Source organism: Lynx canadensis, chromosome C1 (assembly GCF_007474595.2).
Source record: "Lynx canadensis isolate LIC74 chromosome C1, mLynCan4.pri.v2, whole genome shotgun sequence".
Taxonomy (NCBI): Eukaryota; Metazoa; Chordata; class Mammalia; order Carnivora; family Felidae; genus Lynx; species Lynx canadensis.
In genome coordinates, this window is record NC_044310.1 from 138,388,648 (window position 1) to 138,414,361 (window position 25,714).

The following is a 25,714-nucleotide window of genomic DNA, read 5'->3' on the forward strand; positions in this document are numbered from 1 at the left end:
GAAGGAAGAAACACTAAGCTGCTGGTGCAAGATAAATGAGTTGTCAAATCAGTGCTATTCTCTGTATAAATATTGTAGAGATATTAGAAATGGCGGTTATACTCAGCGATTGGAGGGGATTTGAAGGAGGGGATTTTTATATTGGTGACAGTATTTCTCTTAATTATAAATTTAGGCCCTTAACTATATTAGGATGACTGGGAAAATGAAAATCTTATTTTCAAAAGTCTTGTCAGTATCTAAGTGTCCTCAGACTAAAAAATATGTATGGATACTTGTTCTCATGGCCACCACTACTTGACTTCTTCACTCTTATGTGACTAGTAAGTAGTCAACAGTGGGCCTGGCCTGTCACTGTGTTCTACTTAAATCTCATTTTTAAAATTTTTTCCTCAGTCTTATTTTCTTACCCTAGTATATTGTTTATGTTGCACACACAAAGACATCAGGAACATTTTTCTATTATGATTCTACTGTCTTCCATGAAAAGGGAGTGAAGCAGTTCAGGAAATAGATTTTAGAGATTCGTAAAACAACTGTTAGAGTGTGGGCTGAGAACCAACTTCTAGTTACATAAAAATGTCTCCTGTGCTGCTCCTGGTTTTTGTTAAAGGCAATACTGCCCTCTCGTGTCCAGAAGCCAATTCCAAGATATTTTCTCAATTAAATTGCTCATTTTACTCTTCCAGTTGAGACTCTAGAACTTCTTAGAAAAACACGTAACAATTACTTAAGACTCGGAAGTTTATTGGATCAGGTAACTTGGGGTAATACCAGAACCATGTATATAATAATACCCCTTATCTGAAAGGTAATGTCCAAGTTTTTTGTTTGTTTGATATTACTTTCCTCTGTTTATAAGGAAAGTGTTCCCAACTTTTATTTTAAAAATATGATAAATTGGATCATTGCCAATTTTAAAAAGCTAAATCATTATTCTCTTTCTTTCACTTTTGTAACTGATGTGTCATTTTTCATTTCATTCTTGATATAAATCGTAATTTCTTTTGCCTGTGTTTTTTCTTCACAAGCACGCCTTTCATATAATGATAGAGGTAAGATGCATTGATGTTTGTTTTATGGTTGTGGAACTTTTTGTGGATGCATACTGAACATTTTGTTTTTAGATTTTTGTTGTCGTTGTTGCTTTATTGTGCATCCTTTATAAATTTGTTATGATTTTTTTTTTACCACTTTTAGTATTAAAAACATGATTGATTTGCCACGTAATAGTTTTGGTTTTCAAGGAATCGTTACCAGCATTTATACTTATGTAAGTTGGAATGTAGAAACAACGGTTTTAGTTGAGTAGACATTAACCCCTAGTGGCTAGAAATGTTCACGTATGCACATTTTTAACAGGAGCTGACTTTCTGGTTGAACCCATTATCTTTTATCATGAAATCTATATTTTCAGATAGTTTCTTGCATCTTTAGCCTCTGTAGCAAATGGGCTAGCCAGTTCATCTTTTGCTGTCTAGAGATTAAGGCTTTATTTTAGATTAGAATTCACCCTTCTCACCTTTGAGAACTCAGAATAAAGAAAATGATCACAGACTACTTTGCAGCTCTTCACTTGTACTAATTTATTCCAGTCTTGATTTTAGTAGTTCTACAGGGTAGTGGTGTTTGGGTAGGTGCACTTTTTTTCAGCTACTGCCATTTGTTGTTTCTCAACATGAGGTCTTCTGATGCCAGAATTGTATAATTTTCATATACAAATGGGTAAAGAAGAGATGTAATCAGAGCTATGTTCTAATACATGTCTTCTTAACTGTGCAAAGTAGCATGGGTATTTATTGCAAGAGAACTAGAGACTTAGGGCAAGTTTTCAGGAATTCTGCACACCTTACCATGGCTCCCTGAAAGGTGGTTTTCTGTGTAGCAGGGCGAAGACATGTTTTATGGATAACATCAGAATGTTGATGTCATTATGAAGTTTAAATCTGAATTTGTCTCTTTGGGTTGTTGATATATTTTAAAGTTATAAATCTTTATTCCTAGAATCAAGTACAGTTGACTCTTGAACAATGCGGGGTGAAGGGAGTGCCGACGCCCTACACGGTCAAATCTGCATGTAACTTTTTACCCCCATCAAAGTACTAAATTTTGTGACTGGTAACACAAACCATTGATTAACATATATTTTGTATGTTGTATGTTTGATATACATACTTACTTTATTCTTACAATAAAGTAAGTTAGAGACAAAAAAAATATTATTAAGAAAATCATAAGGAAGAGAAAATACATTGCATTATATTTATTGGAAGAAAAAAGAGACATAATAAGTGGACCGCTGAAGTTCAAACCCATGTTGTTCAAGCGTGAACTACATTGACTTTTGGTGGGTAAATTAGTATAATGATGCTCATAAACTGAAAATAATTTCTGATATTCTTAGATGATAGGATAAACAAAGGCCAAATATTAGAGATACAGTTAAAGTGTCTTATAAATTTAATGAAGAGTTGAAAAGTATGACATAGAATATTCTAGTAATTTTTCATTAAAACAAAAAGGCATATTGATTTGGCACTATATATTTTATTCAGTTAGCTGTACTTCATTAGCTCATTTTGAGTCTCAACTTTTAAGTATTATAGAGTATTATTTAAAAACACATGTATCATTTCTAAAAGTTTTGAGATTTTATACGAATGTGTTTTTGTAGACCTTTTCCTCACCCTTTAAAAATTTGCCAGTGTTCTTAAATTTAAGCTTTTTATTTATAAGTAATTTTGACAACAGTCTGTTTTCAGGTTGTTATGATATAATACTGAATAGAATGGTAATGTCATTGGGAGAGTGACCTAAGATGCTTTACTGAAATAATGGTAGCTTAGAACTTGCCAAACAAAACCTTGGAAACTTATGGGAACCTTGAAGTTTATCATTGCACTTAGAAAATATTCAGTGATCTTTTCCCCCTAAGTATAGACATTGAGAGTTCTTGCATGTTTCCTAAAATTAAGGTTAGTATTATTTTGAACTGCTGACATATTCTTAATTTGAGATGTGGATTAAGTCATCTCAATACTGTTTTATAGACTAAATCCTAGCTGTGTGGTTGGTACTCTTTAGAACAGAATTGGTAATATAGAATGTTATCAAGAGACATTATCAATTTATATTAAAGTTATTCAAAATCTTAATGTTTAAGTAAAGAGCGATTCTATTCTTTACCTCGTTATTTTGCCTCTTCACCTTTCAGCTCTTATCTGCATACTTTAGTTTTTGTTATCCCTGCTTTGACAACTTGACGTTTCTGACTTATTTCTAAAGAAGGGGGGAAATCATTGATTTTAACTTTATAGTAATTTTAAAGTTTTTCAGGGACACCTGGTTGGCTCAGTCGGTTAAGCGTCCGACTTCAGCTCAGGTGATGATCTCACAGCTCCTGAGTTCAAGCCCTGCATCGGGCTCTGTGCCGACAGCTCAGAGCCTGGAGCTTGCTTCGGATTCTGTGTCCCTCTCTCACTCTGCCCCTCCCCGGCTCATGCTCTGTCTCTTCCTCTATCTCAAGAATAAATAAACATTAAAAAAAATGCTTATAAAGTTTTTCAAACATAAATTTTTCTGTTAACGTTAATTAGTTTATGCAGTTATCTAATAATTCTTGGATTTTGAACATGAGTGGTTTCTCTTGCTTCCGCAAGAGTAGTTTTCAACCTTTTTTTCTCCTGTCTCCACATCCACGTAAATAACATACTCTTTTTCAGTAGAATCTCTTATTACAGTTATAAGTGACCAGTCAAGGAATGAGGTAGGGTAGGTTTAGTTTTGATAAAACCTCTCCATAGATTCTTCTGTCCTCTCCCACTGAGAATCGTAACTTTGGGGGCCATACTTCTTTAAGATTTGTATCTGACTTCCTAGACTCCTCACTCTGTGAAACCGCAGCACTCTTTAGCTCTACTGTATAACCTTTCATCTTTTCAATGTGTGAAGGAAAAGCAGCTTTTGTAGACATTTTAAAAATAAACATTTGAGGTTGAAATTAGTTACAGGAAGTATTCTAGTTTATCCTCCTATTTTAAAATAGGAATTTTCAAGCCATGTTATAAAGATTGCCCACAGTGAAATTGCACATTTTTCCTCTTTTATACCTTGCAATATTTCTATTTTTTGAGGGTCTTTCTAATGTAGATGTCAACTTTTAAAATTCTTGAGTGCCACCAATAGGCTGAATAATACCTAAAGGGAGCACTGACAGTCTTAGGGCATTAGAAGAGATTTTTGTCTTGAGAGGAAAGGGAAAGAGAGCTGCATGGATAAGGGTATGGCACACTCTTTCCAAGCGACTTAGATGCCATCCAGGGTCACAGTGTCTGTTGCTGTTGCCACAGAAATTTTAGTTCCTCCTTACAATACTCATTATGCAGCCTTTCAAACATTTTTATTACTTTGCTCTGGAAGCTTTTCTGAAGGCTTCCTACATCTTGTTTTAGTTGTAGATCTTGAACTGATACGAGGCTTCTAGTGAGGAGTTCGTATAGGGAGGATTCCCTTGTGTTTCATAAATGTTGTGCTCCTGTTCACATACTGTATTTCCTCCATTTTTTAAATTACCTGTAGCAGTACTCTTCTCTTTCGTTTTACTTACCTTGTACATCTACTACAGTGACCACTCATTTTCTGGATTATAATTTGTACTTTCTTTGCCAGTCAGACTCAGAACACTAATAATTTTTATTTCAGGTCAATTTGGTAATTATAAGCAAAGGGATGAATTGCTAATAGGTTGAAAAATCAGAATGAACGTAATAGTTTGGCTATTCAAAATATTTCTCTTATGTGCTTTGATACACTTATTTGCAGTGTGTTTGAGAAGGACTATGGGCATTTCTGAGATTAAAGATAAACAGTCACTGGGGAAAGTAGTGAATTTTGAGGAGTATTTTTCTTTGAGACATAGTCATAACTTGCTGTTGCTGGCACTTTTAAAATCCTCCTCTTCTAATGAAGTATCAACTAGATGAAACCATTGAAATACTGTTAAGTAATATCTTAAAAGTCACAGAAAATCTTAGTCCAGAAAATTAGTGAGACTAAAAATGATTTGAGATTTCTCCTGCTGTACTTAGATAGCAGTAGTGAATGTTATTCACTGAATGTTATTATGAAAACTCTTGATTCAAGTGGCTTGCCTTATGATCACTATAAATAATTAGTAATGCTTGAGAAATCAGTTTTGGCAAGACTGAAGTTAATGTCATTTGTATGTGTTTACCATTTCTGTCAATTGATTCCTCAGTATACTCCCTTTTTTCTCATATTTAGAATTGATATGTATTGTGTGCTGCTTTTTAATATTATCATTATTGTTTATCTTAGGACCCAGGACCACCCCCACCTTCTCCGTTACTAGGTTTGAAGCCACTACAGTTATTAGAAGTGAAAGCAAGGGGAAGATTTGGTTGTGTTTGGAAAGCCCAGTTGCTCAATGAATATGTAGCTGTGAAAATATTTCCAATACAGGTATGTTATTGTATTTTTCTGATCTGCACATATTTTTTAAAAGATACACCTGGCTCGATTAGTATAATTCAGAAACAGTCTGAAAATACAAACCATATATTTCAAGGTGGTTCTTTGTGATACTGAGGAAAATGGTTACCCCTTTTGTCCACCTTCTTATCTGAGGCATGGAATTGTACAGTAGTCTTTGGAGTGGTGGAAATACAATAAATGAACACACAGGAGATCTTTTGCCAATAAAAATTCTACAGAAGTGCAAAATGAAGATGAGGATTCCAGTAATATAATTTCATTGGATAACTTTTAATGTCCCATTGACATTATCAGAAAACAAACAGAAGAATGATAGAATAGCATGCTTGTTTGAGTTATTTAAAGGTATTATTACCCGGACTGATTCATTTTGTTTGGTGAATTATCAGAGGCAGTGAATCAGGATGCCCAGTAATTGGTTTACTGTGGACTTGTTTTTCTTTCCATTTTTTTAATTTTTAAAGTATTTATTAATCTTTTTTTTTTTTTTTTTTTAAGAGAGAGAAAGAACCCAGGGGAGGGGCAGAAATAGAAGGGGATGGAGGATCTGAAGCGGGCTCTGCACTGACAGCAGTGAGCCAGATGCGGGGCTCAAACTCATGAATTGTGAGATCATGACCCGAGTTAAAGTTGGACGCTCAGCTGACTGAGCCACGCAGGCACCCCGACTTATTTTTCTTTTAAAGGGGGCTTACCTCATAAAACCCTGGTCTAATGCACCTGTGAGCTGTTCTTATGTTTTGTTTTATTCCATTGGTGGTATCGATCTATGATGATTTCTTCTTCCTTGTCTCTTGCTTATACGCCCCTCTAGCTAATGCCATGTGTGGTATTGCAATCCTGGTTGGGTTTGGTGATGCAGGCTCCACCACTGTATCTTCACAGATCTTCCTTATTCCAAAGTTATACAGTCAAATTAATATACCTATCTTTTATCTTTCTTGCCTCCTCTAAAGCCTGTTAGAGTCGGTGAAGAAGTTTTTTACCTTTTTTTTTTTTTTGGTAGCAATGCAGATATTTTAAAACTATAGTTCTCAGAGGAAGAGTTGGGTCTGTACTGCTAATATTCACAAATTCAGGGTTCTTCTTTCATTGTTGGAAGAAGCTTAAAAATGAGAGAAAGGCTGGGGTGCCTGGGTGGCTCAGTCGGTTGAGCATCCGACTCTTGATTTTGGTTCAGGTCATAATCTCATGGTTCGTGGGTTCTTGCCCCACATTGGGCTCTGCGCTGACAGTGTGGAGCCTGCTTGGGATCCTCTGTCTCCCTCTGTCTTTGCCTTTCCTCTGCTCTCTCAAAATAAATAAACTTAAAAAAAAAATTAGAGAAAGGCCTTTGGATATTAACATAAAGGTAACAACAGCAAGAATAACAGTAGCTAATGTTTTATTGAGTGCTTCTGTTGTGTCAGGTAGAGGTGCTTCACATACGTGTACTCTGTAATACGTATCGATACAGTACTCATACATAGAATAAAACATACAGTATACCTATAATACAACAACTCTGTGGGCAGACACTATAGTCTCCATTTTGTTAATGAGGTAACTGAATGATGATGTAACTTGGCAAAGGTTCTTAACATAGTTTGGATCCAGAGGGTTCCTAACCATTATGCTATGGTGCCTCAAACTTTTATTATTCCATTGTGAAGAGAAACTAATTCTTTATAAGTAGACATGGATCACTTGCAGGCACAAATGAGCATATAGTATTTAAAATTATTGTATTGCCTATTTATACCCTGTTGCTCTCCTATTGACTTTGCGGGGTATTCTCAACATTTTGTTAAGAATGTTTGATATAATGTTAGTCTTTGAACAAAAACATTGTCCTCTGTTGAGATGAAGTCGTTCTACCTGAAATTCATATCTTACAGAGATTATTCTGAATAAACACAAGTAACTTCATACCATGATAAAATTACACTACAGTACTAAATTGTAAGCAGAATGTATTACCATCGTTAGATACAGAAGTATGGCATTTCTGCTAACTCCTGTATTTACAAGCAAGAAACACAAAAAAGAATGTTTGAGCGAATGGGGCAGGGCAGGCATTTGTGATGGAGTTGTTACCTTATTGTCAGATTTCTTTTATGAAAAAATAAGATGAAATCAAAGAGTCTTTTAACACACAGCTTTATTTTTAAATTTTGCCTTAGAATCTACTTCAGTTATATCTCAAATATGGTTTATTTGCCTGTGTTCTTTGCATTCTTACCATTCCTTCTTTTTAACTCTAGGACAAACAGTCATGGCAAAATGAATATGAAGTTTATAGTTTACCTGGAATGAAACATGAGAACATATTACAGTTCATTGGTGCAGAAAAACGAGGCACCAGTGTTGATGTGGACCTTTGGCTAATCACAGCATTTCATGAAAAGGTAAAAACTACTTTTCATTTTAACTCCAGATCAGGGTTGGCTTACCTACTTAATGTTGGCCACAAATCGCTCAGATTTATTTTTCTGGGAACAGCATGTTATTATAGACAGTTAATATTTACAAATTTTTTAAAAAAATAATATAAGAGCAAAGATGGCAACTTTTTCACCTAACCCTCTACTTATATAATACCAGTCTTCTGTCCCTTATTTCTCGTGCTGCAGTTTTATACCTCTCTCGCAAATAATTATTTCAGTGTAGCTAGTGCTTAGTAATTTTCATTTACCATACGTGATCCATTTTTATTACACGGACCATTTTTTAGCTTGAATTTTGTTTCTCACAGAGTAGTAGCCTGTGAGAAAAATAGAGGCAAGAGATTTATCTGATGATCTTTGTTCTGTCACTGATTTGTAGAGTAGTTATCACTAAAACATACCTGCTATTTTTCCTCAATTTTTCTACTTTCAGATTTAGTGTGAAAGTACATTTTAATGAAATAGGAAATTGTGTTCTCCTTGGCAGTCAGTGTCGTCACTGTCAGATATAAGTGGCTCTTATACTTCCCTAAATTCTTGACCAAAAGGATGGCAATAATCTTTAGAGGAAGATTCTGACATAGTTTATTGGTCTTAATTTTGGGTTTCCCAGTCCTATGGTGTAACATCTCTGTAGTCTGTATATTTTAACTTTTTAAATATTTCTCGAACTTAAATTTTCAAATAGTCTTTTTTTTTTTTTTTTTAACTCCTGCCTTCTAAATAGGAGGAAGTCGACTGTGTCTTGTAGCAAAACTTTAAAGATTAGGGGTATTCCTTCCTACTCAAATGTTTACTAAGAGGAAACTTGAACCATTCCAGAAAAATGGATTTTTAGATGTTAATATTCACTAAAAGTAAAGATATGTTGCCTCCTATCATTTCTTAAAAGTAAAGTCTCCATGTCATATGACTTTTATCAAGAGCATAAGTTGTTTTTCCCCCCCGCCCTTTTCTTTAGGGTTCACTGTCAGACTTTCTAAAGGCTAATGTGGTCTCTTGGAACGAATTGTGTCATATTGCAGAAACCATGGCAAGAGGATTGGCATACTTACATGAGGATATACCTGGCCTAAAAGATGGCCACAAACCTGCCATATCTCACAGGTAGAGCTAAAACTTATACTGTTTTCCCAAATAAGTCAATATTTATTATTTAAATTTTTAATAATCCTGTGGAAAATTTATTTTCCCCCTAATTCTCCAACCATGCTATAGGAGGCAGTTGATTTTCATTTCTTTTTCACATTGGCTTTGAGATTGGCTAGGAAGTATTTTGGATAATGTATATATTAATATCATTAGCAAAATTTAATTATTGACTTACGTTTTGTCTCATTTCTGAAAGCATGGATAACATTGAAAATGTATTTTATCTATCACAAAGGAAGAAATTTGTTTTGCCTCAAAACATGATTTATTTCAAGGATAATTATTAGATATAATTATGGAGAGACTTTGAGTTACCTTTTTTCTTATGTTTGTAATGACTATGTGATCACTACCTGAGCTGAGGTAGAAGGAGGCATCATTTGGATAACTGGGTTTAGTCAATTGCCTTCATCAGTGAAGCAATAGTAGTTGGACCCAACGATTGTCATACCTTCAAGAGGGAAAATGTTAGTTCCTTTAAACATGGGATCAGTTTGTCTTCTTGTATTCAATTTAAAGATAGTTGCTTTGGAAAAAGACCCAAAAATACAGAGAACAAACTGATGGTTGCCAGAGGGGAGGGGAGATGGGGGGTATGGGCAAAATGGGTGAAGGGGAATGGGCAAGAAGCTTCCAGTTATGGAGGGAATAAGTCATGGCGTTAAAAGGTACAACATAGGGAATATAGTCAGTGGTGTTGTAGGTGACACATGGTAGCTGCACTGTGGTGAGCACAGCAGAATGTATAGATTTCCTGAATAACTGTGTGGTAAGCTTGGAGCTAATGTAATGTTGCATGTCCACTATACTTCAATGAAACAAAAAAGATTTGCTTTAAAAGTAGTTATGAACCGATTCATTTAACAGATACTTAGCTGAGGGCCAACAGTTGGGTGTTTTGGGTTCCTGGGAGGCATTTCTTTTAATTCAACTCTAGCATAGCTTCTGATTTTGCAAATCTTGAATAACTTCCACCTCAGAAAGAGCTCCCCTTTTTTCTCACCTTCCTGCATATAGTCGGTCTCTTCCTGGGTTTTTGCTTACCTCACCTAGACCTATAGGGAATTCAATCTTTGGCATCCCCCAAGATTATTGGGAGTAAGGTTCCAAAAAATCTTCTGAGGTGAACTGATTGGTTTTTATAGCATTCGTGGGTGTGTACCTGTTGCCTCCTGTGTTCCGCTGTTCGTTCTGTGTCTGGCCACATAAATTTAACCAGTGCTCATGGCATAGATGTATTTAGCTAGAGTATAGTAATCTCTAGGATGAATCCTTGAAGCTAGTGTGTAGAAGATACCTGATGGTTTTAAAATGGTTACTCTTCAGAACACCAGGATCTAGCTGGAGCTGTTTATGTTTACGGTGAAAAATTTCTGTTACACATTCTTAGAGATGTTACATATTCTTAGAGATGCTTTTTTCTACAACAAAGCTTATGAATATAAGAACTGCTAAGGGACCATTCTAACATGTAGGCCTGTACCAATAGGCCAGTTCATTTTGTTTGAATATTCTTTGTTTGGTTTCTTAAATTTCAGTTTCAGTGGGAGTTTCTCCAACTATAAACTCTGAAATATTCTTATTACCTCAAAAAACAATTTTATGTTTGGTAGGTAGGTAGGAAGGAATGACCTAGACAGTATTTTTAGAATAGCAGCTCTTTAAAAAACTACTTCATGGAGAAAGTTCCTTACTGTCCATGTTATGAAAAATGAGTTTGTCACTCTACTTGTGTACTTCATGGTATAGGGGGAATTTGCTTAAGCTTTTTCTCCCTCTCCTTTTTTCTGTGTATCAGACTTCTATAGTATACACTCCTTTCTCCCTTTCAATGAAAATTTTTAAGAAATAACTTGTTTAAAATTAATTTGAATACTTTGTCTTTTTATTTGCAAGGGACATCAAAAGTAAAAATGTGCTCTTGAAAAACAACCTGACAGCTTGCATTGCAGACTTTGGGTTGGCGTTAAAATTTGAGGCTGGCAAGTCTGCTGGTGATACCCATGGACAGGTAAGGATGATAACTATAAACTGTAAGAAAGAATAATCTTGTCCCATATTTTCTTAGAATGGCATATCTGGATTGAATTGTTCTAAAATTATTGTGTGGTTATTATTTCAGCATCTAATACAGAATGACTCTCTTAAAGTAATACGTTAAATTTGCTGAGGAAGACATTTTCATGTGGTGAAAGACTGTTAGGAGCTCCAGTGGTTTAGATCAATTCATAAAACAATTTAGACACATATGTCATGGGATTCTGTTTTTAAAACAAATCAAGTTAGAATCCAGCACATTTAAATCTAATTCTTAGGGAGTTCTTAGTATTAACTCAGTAGTTTTAATTTGTTAACTTCATCATCCTAAGAGGAATGGCAGAATAATCAGTCACTATTCATGCTACTGTGTATCTGTTATCTGTTTTTTTTTCCAGACAATAATGATAGTTTCTTGCTTCTTGGTCTTTAGTGCTTCATTACTTCTTAGCTTTTCTCTGAATTCTCTCCAGAGTTCAAAGCACTTATAAAGCCCTGTGCAATGAGCCTGTCTAGTCAGGATCTTGTACAAAGAGCTGTCAACAACAGGAATCTTTAAGAGAGCCAAATAGGAAAGTAACATTATCCATACATTTATCCTCAAAAACTGTAAGGTTAGTAAAGGTGCTTTCACTCCAAAAGATCACCTTTTTTGTTAAGAAGACCAGTTTAACCTGAAAGGTGACATTTCCTTACCAAGTTGGTATGATTATCTCTTCATCTTTCAAATCATGGAAATAATTTGGTAATCAAATTCTCAGCTTTCATTTTTCCTAGTATATTGACCTCCAAGAATAGTTATTAAAGAATCATCGCATAACAAATTTTGGCAGTATTGAGTAATGATATAAGAATCTAGTTTAGAGCAGTGGTCAGCAGTCATAGTTCTCGAAAAGTTGACACCAGATGTGTTTGGAACGAAGGCAGTCTTGTGGAGTAGATTACAGAGATGGGAGATTGTGCAGGAGGCCTAGGGACAAACGTCTGAGCTGATGGTGTGATTATCATAAAACTGAAATTGGGAAATACTTTAATCCTCTGGCATCTCATTACCCTCCCCTCCTTTTTTTATGAAATAATTTTGGGACCCATTCATATCTTTTACTGCCCTCTCAACTGGTTTACATGAGAAGGAAAAATAATTATATAAGTGGTTCCCTTGACTTTATATTTCATGGACCAGAAAATTTCAAAATACACTTTATTGTACATTTTATATACTGCAAAGAATGCTGGAGAAAAATAAGATTTTTATCTTATTAATTCATCAAAGAGGACATTTTATGCTTGAAGGTAGTTGTCATTTCATAAGAAAACTACTTTGGATGGCATACATTTATCTTTAGGAGGTGTTCAGAAATCCTTGCTCCTAGTACAATTAAATAGTTACTCAGAGTAGCAAAACAGAGCTGCTATTTTTTTTTCTTTCTCTAAAGCATTCTCCTTATTAAATGAATTAAAAACCTGAACTTGGGAGTCTTAGTGATCTATTTCCTTTTTTTTTTTTTTTAAACACTTCAATTATATGTGTATTTGCAGATAATCATCTAACTTCTAGTCTAGAGATCAGTCACCTAAGGATAGAGCTTTTTGGAACCCATTATCTGGGCTACTCCCTAGATCTACAAAAACTCAATTAGATTGTGATCCACCCAGCTATCTTATAAAATTTTTAAGCGTTCATATATGAATACTGTCAACCAAAGCAAGCTATAGTAGCTTGGTAACCATAGTTACATTACTAAGAAATACCAAATTGTTAGGGACAGATATAAATAAAGAATGCCAAGACAGAATTCATGAATAAATAAATATTATAGACTTTATAGAAATAGAACTTTAAAAAGTTTATCCATCCTTTACTTGGCTAATTCTTTTTGTTATATACTAGTTTTTTTTTTTTTTTTTTTTTTTTAACAGAGAAAGAGAAACCCTCAAAAAGGAGTATTTTTTTTTAGAGACACATTTCAAACAGGAATCAGAAGGACAACGGAAAAGTAGTTTTTCTTGTCCTTGTCTCCAACAAAACCACCAGTGTTTTTGTGATTACTTCCAGAAGGGGGAAAAATTCTAAGCCAACACCCAGCATGTCTGCTGATGTATTTATTAAGTATGCCCAGAAAGGATCTTAGCATATAACTGTCTTGTTCCTTGCTGTAGTGTTTTTGGGAATCTTTCCTTATCAGTCCAGGTTTACCCCCACATTTTTTAAGAGCTGCATGGTACTGTTAAACCAATCCCTACTGATGGAAACTTCCCACTTCCAGTGTCTTGGCTGTTACTACTTGAAACGGAATAAAATTCTGCTGGACCCTGTAGTCTGGTGGTCATAATTTAGTTACCTTACCTGATAGCAGACCATGCTTGGTTTTGTTTCTCTTTACAGAATCATAAAATACTAGTTCATAAAGTTAATGAATAAGTACTGTTTGCTTTCAACATCTTTTTCAGGTTGGTACCCGGAGGTATATGGCTCCAGAGGTATTAGAGGGTGCTATAAACTTCCAAAGGGATGCATTTTTGAGGATAGATATGTACGCCATGGGATTAGTCCTGTGGGAACTGGCTTCTCGCTGTACTGCTGCAGATGGTAAGGGAAAAAATATTTTTTAAAAAGATATGCCTACTGCCTACTACACATGTACGAAAAGGGATGATTACACTCAAGGTATTATGTTAAAGTACAAAATTTCTTTTTAGGTAGACTCCAGGTCTCCAGTAGCTTAAAGAGAATTCAGGAGGCAGGGGATGAGGGCAGGCTGGAGAGGGAAGGTATTGATTGATATGTATTGATCTTTACCATTGCCAGGTGTTTTGCCGGGCACTTCACGTATGTCTAGCTTATTTCCTAAAACGACTTTGGAGGTAGTTACTATCTTAGTTTTACCAGTGAACAATTTGAGTCTCAAATTTTAAGTAGAAATTAAGCAGATTGTCAGTTTTAGCTTCAAGGTGGTACATGGTAAAACCTAGATTTGAAACTCTGATCCAGATGTAGGGACAGGGCTGCTACTTTTGTAGGTCCTGCAGGTCCTGCCTGCCCTCAGGTTCCAAAGTCAAGTTTCATGGCAAGAGGAGATGGATGAAGAAGAGCTGGGGGATTTTCCGTCCCAAGTCACTCTCAGCTGAGTCTGTTCATCACTCCCATGATGCCCAAAATATACCTAACCAGATGGAATTTACAGTCTGTCCTCCATGACAGAATTGAGCATGCCTTTGGATATACCATAGGTTAAATTCTGCCTCCTAAAAGCATTGAAAGTCTGAGCTGATGTAGACATTATTGTGAACACCAGCTGCATTCTGTATCACACTGGCTCTAAAGGATTCCTATTCTTTGTTATTTAAATCCTTGTTCAAGTCTTATAAATATTTGCACTGATTGATTATAAACTTGCATACTATATTCCTGGTGTGAGAAAATTAGTCCTTAGTTCTTCTCATAAGGCCTCTATTCTCTTCAATTGTGTTACAGCACTTTCTTTTGGTTGTGCAGATACAAGGCAAACATCTTGACAAATGTAAATTAGCTTGATCTTTTTAAATTTATAATTACCTAAAAACTTCCTGCAGATTGTGAAAGACCATAGAAGAAACTGTAGAGTACTTAAACCAACTTAACCTGTGTTTGTAAGAATATTTTCTGAGTGCTTTAATGGTTTCTCAGTGTAGGACAGACTACCTCTGGTACATGAAATTTGATTTGGGGTACTGCGTTGTTTTTTTTTTTAAATTATTTTTAAACGTTTATTCATTTTTGAGAGACAGAGTGGGAGCAGGGAAGAGGCAGAGAGAGGGGGAGACACAAAATCCAAAGCAGGCTCCAGGTGCTGAGCTGTCAGCACAGAGCCTGACGTGGGGCTCAAACCCACAGACTGAGATCATGACCTGAGCCAAAGTTGGATGCTTAACCGACTGAGCCACCCAGGTGCCACTGGGGTACTGTGCTTTTAAGGGGAACTTGGTAGAGTGCTCAGGAATGGACAGCCATTCATTCTTTTAAGATCAGGGGTTTGGCATGGGAGTTGATCCAGACCTAAAAAAGTTTGAAGCAATTTGGATATAATTCTAGCTTAGAAGTTCTATGCAAGGAAGAGTAAGCTTGAACGTTCAGTGTAGGTTGGCTCAAAGTGGAAGAGGAGGTATGTTTATTATGTGCATTTATAGAAGCAGAAGTAGGTTGGATGGCAGATACTCTAGGAAAGTATATTTCATAAGAACTTTAATAATATGAACACTCCAAATCAAACCATTAGATATGGTGTTATGGGGGATGTACAAGGCCCTGCCCTTAAGTAATGTGCAGTCTAATTACGGGGATAAAATATACCCTGGACAATTAACTCTAGAGTAAGGTAAGTGTAAACGGTCCAGCTCCATGCTCAGTACGTACATATCCAGTGAGTTATTTTGGATGAATATAATACCTGAGAAATGTAAAGGAGTGATATGGGAGTTTAGAGGAATGAAAAATGCTTTTTTTCCGGGTAGAGGGGTTATCAGAGAAGTTTTTATGAAAAATGAAAAGGGCAGATGCTGACACTTCTTAAATGCTTTTGCATGTGCTATGAAATACAGATTCAGGCTAAGTCTGAAATGGGGCAGGAGGGGATGGTGTGAACACTGCTAAAGTGAGTGCTGTAAACTTTAAAATCAGCAACTCTCAGACTTTAATATGTACTGAACTCCTGGTAAAGTTCATGTTCTGACTCAGTAGGTCTGGGCTGGAGCCTGCTATTTACATTTCTTACAAGCTACTAGTTGGTGCCAGTGCTGCTGACCTGTGCAGGAGCGGAATAGACCCTCTAGAATGCCAATACTCTGAGGCATTGGAAGCGCTCAAGCAGACACGGGCCATCCAGGCATTGAGGGAGGAGTCTTCCATATAGACAGGGTGGAGTTAGATGTTAGATGGCCTTCTTCTCTTCAGGAGTCTGTCTCCAGGAGTATCTGTTACAAGGTTTAGGTCTGTATAGGAAATTGCTCTTCAGTGACTGGTTTCCTTCAAGGGCAGGTCAGTAGTACAGTGATTGAAAGCACAGACTTTGGAGTCATGCAGAGAGGACTCCATCAAATGGTGGATTCAAATTCCAGCTCCACCACTGAATGCTCTTGTGTAAATCATGAACTTTTCCGAGCTTCTTTCCTATCTGTAAAATAGAGGTAATGCTCCCTTCACTGCATAGAGGTAAAATGTAAGTAAATGACATGTGTGAAGTTCCTATTTAGGATAAGTGCTTATAAGATTATTAATTCGTAACTGCATTTTCCTATTTGAGTATGCCTAAAAGGAACCTTTTATTTTGTTGAATAAATCATCTGTGAAGGCACATTCTGAAGACTGGTTTGGGAACCCTATTTGGAGAATATGTTTGTGATTTTTTAAAAACTATTCTTGGCAGCTCTTTTGAGGGCAAAGAGGTGTGACTCTCAGGTACATAGTTGTGCAGGCGGAGTGTGGGGCGGGCGGGGGGGGGGCGGGGGGGGGGGAAGGGGCGGTTAGGGTGTGTCACAGAGTAAAGATTGTTACAAGACATTGCCCCAAATTATCAGAAATGGAAGTGCCACTGTTTACCCATCTGATTTGAATTGTAAGAAGTACCTTAAAGGGACATTATAGCCTTGATTTGCAAATATTGATGGGGAAGTTCCCTTTGTCCTATATACATATGGAGATTGGCATTCCTCATTCGGTAGATAAGAAAGCTCCTTTTCGGACTCCTTAGCAGGTTTACATGCCAAATCACGGAGTTTTTGATTTCTCCTAAATTAGCATTTGGGTCAAACTGTGGCAGTAGTTGAGTCTGTTTCTCTCCTGTCATTATAGCATGTTAACAGTTGGGAAAAGGTGATACAGAGTATGTTTCAGAAAATTTGTTCCAGTTTGGAAGTCAGGAAGATTTGAATTAAAATGACTTTTTTTCTTTACATTTCAGGACCTGTAGATGAATACATGTTGCCATTTGAGGAGGAAATTGGCCAGCATCCATCTCTTGAAGATATGCAGGAAGTTGTTGTGCATAAAAAAAAGAGGCCTGTTTTAAGAGATTATTGGCAGAAACATGCTGTAAGTTATACAGTAGCTTTTCATTTGAAATTCCAGTAAAATGCTTTTCAGAGAATGATTTCTATCTCTGCACACTTTTCTTCTGGGAGGATTTTCTGGGGAGGTTATATTCATACAGGATATTCTATCTAGAGTTCTGGAAACAAGAGAATTTTAGAGCTATGAGGGAAGACGGTAAAGTCATAGAGCCTAAGGCGGCTCTCATTGCTGTGGTCCTACGAGTTTGTATCCTATTTGGAAAGCTTCCCAGGGGGAAGGAGTACCTGACACTGAGCGTGTGGATACTGGGGTAACCTTGATGATCACCACCTAATGCTAGATTTAAAAGGGAAGCCGTTTTCTGCTCTCCATGTTTTGATTTGGGATTGGGATATATTCAGGTTAAGAATGCTCTAAAACTAGAGACCTAGATAGGTGCAGAATGGAACAGTATTGCCCTCGTTATTTTGGTCCAAATATAACTGGAAACGTCGATAAAATCAGGTAGAGTATCTCGAGGATGCTTTTCTAATATTTTTTTCTATTTAACTACAAGACAGAAATGCTGATATTAAGAAAACAACAAAAATTGGTTTAAAAAAATACACCTTAGTTTTGAATCCAGTTCAATGGTTAGCATCAAATTGACCTGGTTTATAAGCAATGGATAGGGATTTTTTGAATTAAAAATACCTAATTACCTGCTGTGATAGTCTCCATTGTTAAGTTTGATTTTTTTAATGCTTTTCTTCGGTTTCCTGCAAATAATAGATATTCATAAGTGGACGTTGACAAATAATATCAAACTTGGCTAATCTTGAACTTCCTTTGACTCACAAAAATAGCAATTTCTTTTTGGAAATATTACTGTTTGCTATTAGAAAACAAATTTTGTGTGTATGTTTTTCCTTTTTAGGGAATGGCAATGCTCTGTGAAACGATAGAAGAATGTTGGGATCACGATGCAGAAGCCAGGTTATCAGCTGGATGTGTAGGTGAAAGAATTACTCAGATGCAAAGACTTACAAATATCATTACTACAGAGGACATTGTAACAGTGGTCACGATGGTGACAAATGTTGACTTTCCTCCCAAAGAATCTAGTCTATGATGGTTGCACCATGTGTACACACTGAGAAACAGGACTCTGAACTGGAGCTGCTAAGCTAACGAAACTGCTTACAGTTTATTTTCTGTGAGAAATGCGTAGGATGTCTCCCGGACACGTCAAGATGACCCTCATTTGAAAATGTGGCTCTGGGAGACGTACAGCATTGCCTGCAGCAGAGACGTGAAGGATGTGAGACTAAGAAAAGTTGCAGACTCTAAAGAAACTTTTGAAAAAGTGTACATGAAGAACATGGCCCTCTCCAAATCAAGGATCTTTTGGACCTGGCTAATCAAGTGTTTGAAAACTGACATTGGATTTCTTAATGTCTGTCAGAAGACACTAATTCCTTAAATGAACTACTGCTATTTTTTTTTTTAAATCAAAAACTTTTCATTTCAGATTTTAAAAAGGGTAACTTGTTTTTATTGCATTTGCTGTTGTGTTTCTATAAATGACTATTGTAATGCCAATATGACACAGCTTGTGAATGTTTAGTGTGCTGCTGTTCTGTGTACATAAACAAAGTCATCAAAGTGGGGTACAGTAAAGAGGCTTCCAAGCATTACTTTAACCTCCCTCAACAAGGTATACCTCAGTTCCACGGTTGCTAAATTATAAAAATTGAAAACACTAACAAAATTTGAATAATAAATTGATCCATGTTTTCTAACAAGGTATTACAAATTCACTGTGTTATTTAAGAAAAAAAGGTAAGCTATGCTTAGTGCCAACACTAAGTGGCCATTTGTAAAGCAGTGTTTTAGCTTTTCTTGTGCTAGCTTGTAATTTAAGGAAAAAAAAGTGCTGTTTTTTGAAATGAAAAAATGATGTCATTTCCCCCTTCTTCCCATGTTTTAAAGCTTCATCTTCTATCCAGTTCCCAAATTATTGCATACTTACCTAAGTATTTTTTTTTTTTTTAAGGTGTGCTGTGTTTGGGGAATATTTGAAAATTTAAAGCATGATTTAAATTTTTTAAAGTGAGCTGTGACACTGGAAAGCTCTTCATTTTTATTCTTTTAAAATAGATTTTTTTCCTATTTATATATGTAAAATTGTAGTGTATTTCTTTTCACCAAACAGTGTGTGGGACATTCTTTATCACTGTTTAAGGATCACCTCAGGAAGTGTCATTACCCAGAATTCCTCACTCTCTGCTTTGAGACTTGTAACTTTATCACTATATTTCTGCTTGGTGCCATCTTGTCAGAGTAATATTTGATGTCTGTGATACATGAAGAATTATCCTAGGACAGAGGTTTTAAATTTTAAGCACAGATTTCAGATGTTACTGCTTTAAAAAAAAAAAAAATCAGGGATAACAAGTTAAACTTACAAACTTAAAATATGCAATGACATTTAGAGGTAACCGATGTTGATATAGGTAATATAACCTAGCCTCTTCCCATAAATTGCTTTCACAACTATGATATTTAGAATAGTTTCCTTGATAAGAAAATGGAACTGATGGTAGGTAGGTGCCAAAGTGCTTTTCAAAACACTATTACATTAGAATATAATTGGATTCTTCCTCAAATTTATACAGGCCAAAGTAAAACATTAATTTCCTGAATTTCTAGATTACTGACCAACAAATAGCCAGTATTATGCTATGTACTTTTGTCAGGTCATTTAAAAATCCATACATTAATTTTATACAAGAATTTTTTACATGTCACTATCAGGAGCTCACTGTGAATGTATTATCTTCAAATGGCTATTTAACCACACAGTACACTACGTTTTACATATAATGTGCACTTAATCTCTGGGAATAATAAATTATATTATTTATAGATAATGCATAGGTCAACAGACTCTAAGCAGGGAGGGAAAGAAGAGTAATAGCATTGTTGTCTGTGTGCCACACACCATACAGAATTTTGTGCTCTTGGGTCACATATATACCCAAGTTTTCATTGTATTCCTAAGAATTCCCATTTCAATGTTGAGTTTCACCTCTTTATTTCAAAAAGTACTTGACATCTCAATTTCTTGATTTCGTTTTACTTCCACTTTGAAACTTACCAAGATGGGAAAATGACAATGTTCATAACATGGAAACTGTCAATCTCCTGAAGACCAATTTCTACCTGTTCTAAACATTTAATTCTATTTTTAAGAGTAAAAAAAAAAAAAAAAAATCAAATCAAAACAAAAACAAGGAATATTATGATGAATGTTTGGCTTATGTGAGCACTTGAGATAAATTTTATAAGATCAGTTATTTTCTCTTCATGTTAGAAAACATTTTTAGAAATCCTGGGTATTATACTTAACTCTAGCTAACCAACTTTAAAACTTGTATCCTTTTGAAAACTATATTAATAGAAAAACACTTTTTATAAGCAGTAAAATAAGAATGTTCCAGTGACTACCTGTCCTGATACCTAGTCTTGTTAAAACTTTCTTTTGCAGGGCATTTTCATGTTAGGTTTACAGTCAGCGCAGAGTGGGCAAGCTTACAAAAGGTTTGAGCTAGGGATACTGAAAAATAGATCCAAGAATGAGAAAAACGATGACTTCTTTGTTTTGGGGTGAACTGAGACCCCAATATTTTTTTCCTCATGTGTATGGTGCTCTTTATGATTCGTCTTGTATTTTGCCTTTCTGATACCCATCAGAACTGCTGCTCTTCCACTCTTTAACCTTGCCCAAATCTCCGCGTAAGGAATGCTTTATGATCAACTGCCATAGGACTGATGGATTAACCAGTGTTTGGCTTTATTCGAAGTCTATGCCCTGCACAGCTCTTGTATGTATTTTAGATGCTAGGAAGTTTTTAGCATGTGAAGTGTGACTCTCGTTTGAATGTTTATTACAGGTACCTTGTGAATTCCAGAACAGAGACTGTGCCTCACAATTGTTGGTCCCATGAACTTGCACTATCTTTCATGGTGATGTTTTAAAAATACAATCAGGAAAACAAAACAAAAGGAGTTTGGAATTTAAAGTAGAATCATCTGTCATCAAATTTAAAAAGAACCTCTTCTTCCTCCTTTCCTCAACCCTAAGTAACAGCTACATTTAAGTAAAATGCAGGTGGGTAGGGGAAAAAACCCTGGCCAGATGATAGTTTAAGTGGAATTAAACTGATTACTATTTTAGAAAAAATGCTTCTCCACAAATATTTTCCAGTTTCTCTTTTTTACCTTTTTAAAAAATTACTTTTTAGAAACATTTGGTATAATGTGCATAAAATTATTTACTGATTTATGGGCAAAATGATACAAGTAGCATCTTGATTGAACATCATTTACCTCAGATATTCAACCAGCAGTACATTTTTTATGCAGTCTCAATCCATATCCTATTTGTTACCTCTCAAAATATTGGTAAGCAATTATTTTAGCTTTACTCTGTATTTCTTGTCAGTGTTTTGGGCACAGGTTGTTGTACTACTGTCAAATTGTACTTGCTATTTTTTTCTGCAAGTATTTAACAAAAAGCTAAAAAAAAAAAAAAAAAGCCCCATAAAACCCCACCTTGGATAAGTGATTGTTAAATATTGTACAAATAAAATGTATGCTATCCCCATTCCATCCCCGAGTTAAATAAAAAAAAAAAAAATGAATATCGTATTATTTGCTTATGCAGTTTTCCTTTTGCTATACATTCTTTTTGTTTTGTTTTTGAGAGAGACAGAGTGCTCACGGGGGCGGGGCAGAGAGAGAAGGAGACACAGAATCTGAAGCAGCTCCAGATTCTGAGCTATATCAGCAGAGCCCAACGGGGGGGGGGGGGGCTCAAACTCACAAGCTGTGAGATCATGACCTGAGCTGAAGTCAGATGCTTAACCGACTGAGCCACCCAGGCGCCCCTACATTATTCTTAAAGAGGGGAAAAGTAGCTCTGTAATATGGTGAGGTTCACACCTTGAGATATGCAAGAATGGAGATAGTGGTGAAAGAAGGCAAGTTTATCAAGGGTGGCATTTCCTTCCTTTATTGTCTAAGCAGACTGCATTCCCACGAAAGTTTGTATGTTGGTCCTGCCAGTTTTAGGAAACCAGAGGCTAGCTGGCATTGGTTATACAGAAACAGAAAAATGTGGCTTAGGAAATAATCATCAAAGATATAAACTACACTTCCTAAGGGTATATCCATTCTACTGCATGAAAGAATTCTGGCATTTTCACTTAGGGTAATCAATCAGTAAGAGTAATTGTCAAGCTAGCTTTGACATTTTTGTTACCAAGGCTTTTGTTTATCCTGTGGCTTTCAAAGGAAAGGGGAATAGAAAGCACCAAATTGTAGCACTGAGTGTCACAGTTCACTCCAATGAGTTCTCAGTATTTTTGAGGGTAAAGGTGAAGGAAAGGACATTTAAGTAATGGTGGTTTGAAACAACCTGCACTGCCTTCTAAACCAAATGAAAATGCAAACTATGGTGGAATATGCACTGAATCTCTACTGAAAGATTGAAATTATTTTCCACAGCGTATTCTCCCAAACTGATTCAAAAGTTGATAGATGGTATATACTCAACATACACAGCATTATGATATACTAAGTTTGGACCAACAGGTTTTAATTCCTCAGAGCCATTCACAAGCATGTGCGTGTGAACTGGAGAGGTGTTTTGTTTTGAATAAGATCCTGTTTCGGATAGGGCACTGGAGGGATCACACGGAGGCCTCTAAAACTCTTCCCCACCTGTTTTCCAATCTGATGACCCATGGAGCTCATGTATTTTTGTGCTGTTAAAAGGCTACATGACTCTAGTACGTGAAGAAAATATCCTTAAGCCTTATTTGTTAATATTCTTAAAAATTTTTCACTAAAGCTTTTCAGATTTTTTTATTGATGATGTTTTAAGCAATTTAAGAGATGGACCTTAATGTTTTTCCCAGTACATCTTAGCTTCTTTGTATTAGGGAATACAGAAAGGGGAACATCAACACTCCTCCTCTCAATGCCTTTCTAATGTAGGCATATGTTTTATTTGTACGACCTTTGCTAACATTTTTTTTTTCTAATTTGCTTTTAAGAACTGTTTCACCGAGAATGATGTATAATATATATGTTAATATATATATAAATATAAATATATAATCTGTATACCTGGATGTTGATGGAGCTTCTGTAGGTCTTATGTATCCAGGAAGGCAGATGAGAGCTTCCAGCCTTTTAGTGGCATGTTAAAAAAGCTAGTAATTTGCAATCTTCAAATCAAGTTCTTTAGGTGCTTTCTTTCACAATGAGTGCCTTTAAGGCAGATAATACTTCCCTAAAATAGTTCAGAAATTTTTCTTAAAGGGAAAACTTAAGCTCAAGTGAAAAATCCTTGCTTCTAGTTAATAGTGATGCTACCATGCTAAGTATTTTGGCAAAATATCTCCTAAAAATCTGTAGACTATTGCATAGAACCAGTATGCAAGCCTTACCTTTACTGAGACACTGCTGAAAAGTAAATGACAGTGATCTGAAGACTGAGAAGGCAGGGAAGGACCAGCTATGTCTGCAAAAAAATAGGTTGAACTGAAGAGCTACTTTTATGCACAGAAATCTTACATTCTATTCTTCATCTGCTATTTCTTAAAAACCAGATAAGTCATTTCCTACAGCATACTTTAAAAAATATGTGCCAAAACTTGTTAATGCATTTTAGCTCTTGATGGCAGGGCTTTGGTGTCAGTCAAACCTGAGTTGAATTCCAGGATCTGTCCATCACTCTCTACCTCTGTGATTCTGAACACTGCCACTACCATGTTTTCTTAACAGAACCGGAATATCATAGGGCGTTTGATATTTTAAAAGGTTTATGAACTACACAAGCATATGGACTGTCTACTGTAAACCTTCCATGAAAATAGGCAATTAAATATTCTTGAATAAAGGAAGTCACTAACTTACTAAATTTCATTTTAAACATATACCTGTATTAATTCCTGGACTCCTGAATTTATGAGGTAAGCATTCTCCACATTCGCTTTAGGGATTTTTGATACAAATATATTTACCTGATAGTGCCAAGCACTTCCCATTAATTGTGAGAATGTTTTTCCAGGCATTTCCTAAAGTCCCTATTAAAAAGACACATTCTAAATTCTGATCCTTTGGGCCTATGACAGGTGCAAGAATATGCCTGGTAAAAAAAATTCTACAAGGCATTCTTCTATAAATGATGTAAGTACCACTTTTGAGAAGCCTGGAAGAAAATGTTCAAACTTTTCTCTTTTCTCTTCCATGTGAACCATCTTATGGCCAAACTGGTCAGTATCCTGAGCTAGAAAACCTGGGTCTGGGACAGAAACCAAAAATTCCATGGACAGAGAAAAACAATGCAGCACTTCCCATTGGATAAAAAGATTACTCATCATTACACCACAACTCTTACCATTGTTTCTTTACTGCTTTAGGGTTTGTGAAAAACACTTGGCTGCTGGGTTGGAATGAACTATTCAAATATATATGCCACATAAATACTTGACAAGTGTTAAATAAGCATATGGTTCATTTCCTAAAACAGTCACATTTATTTCTTTGAACTCTTACAATATAATCTAAACCACTGGAATTATAAATCATGTAACTGTTCATGATTCAAAGGCAAGACACAGCCAAGACCTACATGTATAACAGTCTCCCATAAATACAAAAATACAGTTTTATAAATATAAAAAAAATGTAATAACATGTTAAAGGACAACAGCTTTTAGTTCCTTAGAGAAGTATGCCTGAAACTCCATAAGTGAAGCCACTGGTTATGTTCATAACCAGCTTAGTGAGGATGTTGCCCACTGCCTAACATCTGTAGGACAGTTGGGGTATTTCTGCAAAGCATTCATAATTTGAGTATTATCCAAAAGTAGTTTCATCAGCTGGTACTCTCTCTGTGTATTTACTGAAGTTCTTTCCATGGGCCTTATTAATTCTAATTGTTGTAAGTGTTCAAAAGCCTGAAAGATGAAAGAAACAGTGTAAGTTGAATAGAGGAAGCAAAATAACAACATTAATCCAGTAAACAATTAGGTTTGTGGTCAGCTGTAGAACAGAGTACCAGGAAACAAAACTTAATAGAAATCAGTAGGGTTCAAAACAACTCTCATCAACCTCATAAAAACTCCATGTATCAGGTGAAGCAGAGTCAAATATACAGTTCTGTCCCTGCACTGTTGAATGTGAACAGGGCAAACTCTAATTCACTCTGCACAATATGGTTTTTCTTCCAAACCTCATTCGATATCTAACACCTAATAGTACTTAAGATAAAGGAAGGACTTTTAGTTCTCTCTAAAAACCCAACATCTGATGCCATAACCTGTAAAAAAGTCCCTTTCTTCCACCTTTCCCTCTAATAGTGTTGTCTACTGTTTCATCTCACCTCTAACATTCATGTATTATGTCTTTTCTCACCCTGATTATTGTTTTAGGTATTTTATTAGTGTATGAAGAAAAAGAAACCATTAATGACTACTAACCATTA

At 35.7% G+C, this 25,714-nt stretch overlaps 2 protein-coding genes across 10 annotated transcripts in view; one reads left to right on the plus strand and one right to left on the minus strand.

Moving 5' to 3' along the window:
- ACVR2A (activin A receptor type 2A) overlaps positions 1–19,111 on the plus strand; it is an 81,403-nt gene extending 62,292 nt beyond the window's left edge. Inside the window, exons 5-12 of one of the 2 annotated variants that reach the window (XM_030324851.1) lie at positions 1,032–1,055; positions 5,338–5,481; positions 7,758–7,901; positions 8,902–9,047; positions 10,989–11,103; positions 13,581–13,719; positions 17,066–17,196; positions 18,092–19,111. In XM_030324851.1, coding sequence (XP_030180711.1) covers positions 1,032–1,055; positions 5,338–5,481; positions 7,758–7,901; positions 8,902–9,047; positions 10,989–11,103; positions 13,581–13,719; positions 17,066–17,196; positions 18,092–18,286 — 1,038 coding nt within the window. In that variant the 3' untranslated portion in view covers positions 18,287–19,111. The remainder of the gene's footprint in view (positions 1–1,031; positions 1,056–5,337; positions 5,482–7,757; positions 7,902–8,901; positions 9,048–10,988; positions 11,104–13,580; positions 13,720–17,065; positions 17,197–18,091) is intronic. The other variant, XM_030324852.1, reaches the window with a different exon arrangement.
- Positions 19,112–22,215: 3,104 nt separating this feature from the next.
- ORC4 (origin recognition complex subunit 4) overlaps positions 22,216–25,714 on the minus strand; it is an 83,087-nt gene continuing 79,588 nt past the window's right edge. For all 8 annotated transcript variants that reach the window (XM_030324858.2, XM_030324854.2, XM_030324861.1 and 5 more), the window contains one exon: positions 22,216–25,187. In XM_030324858.2, coding sequence (XP_030180718.1) covers positions 24,999–25,187 — 189 coding nt within the window. In that variant the 3' untranslated portion in view covers positions 22,216–24,998. The remainder of the gene's footprint in view (positions 25,188–25,714) is intronic.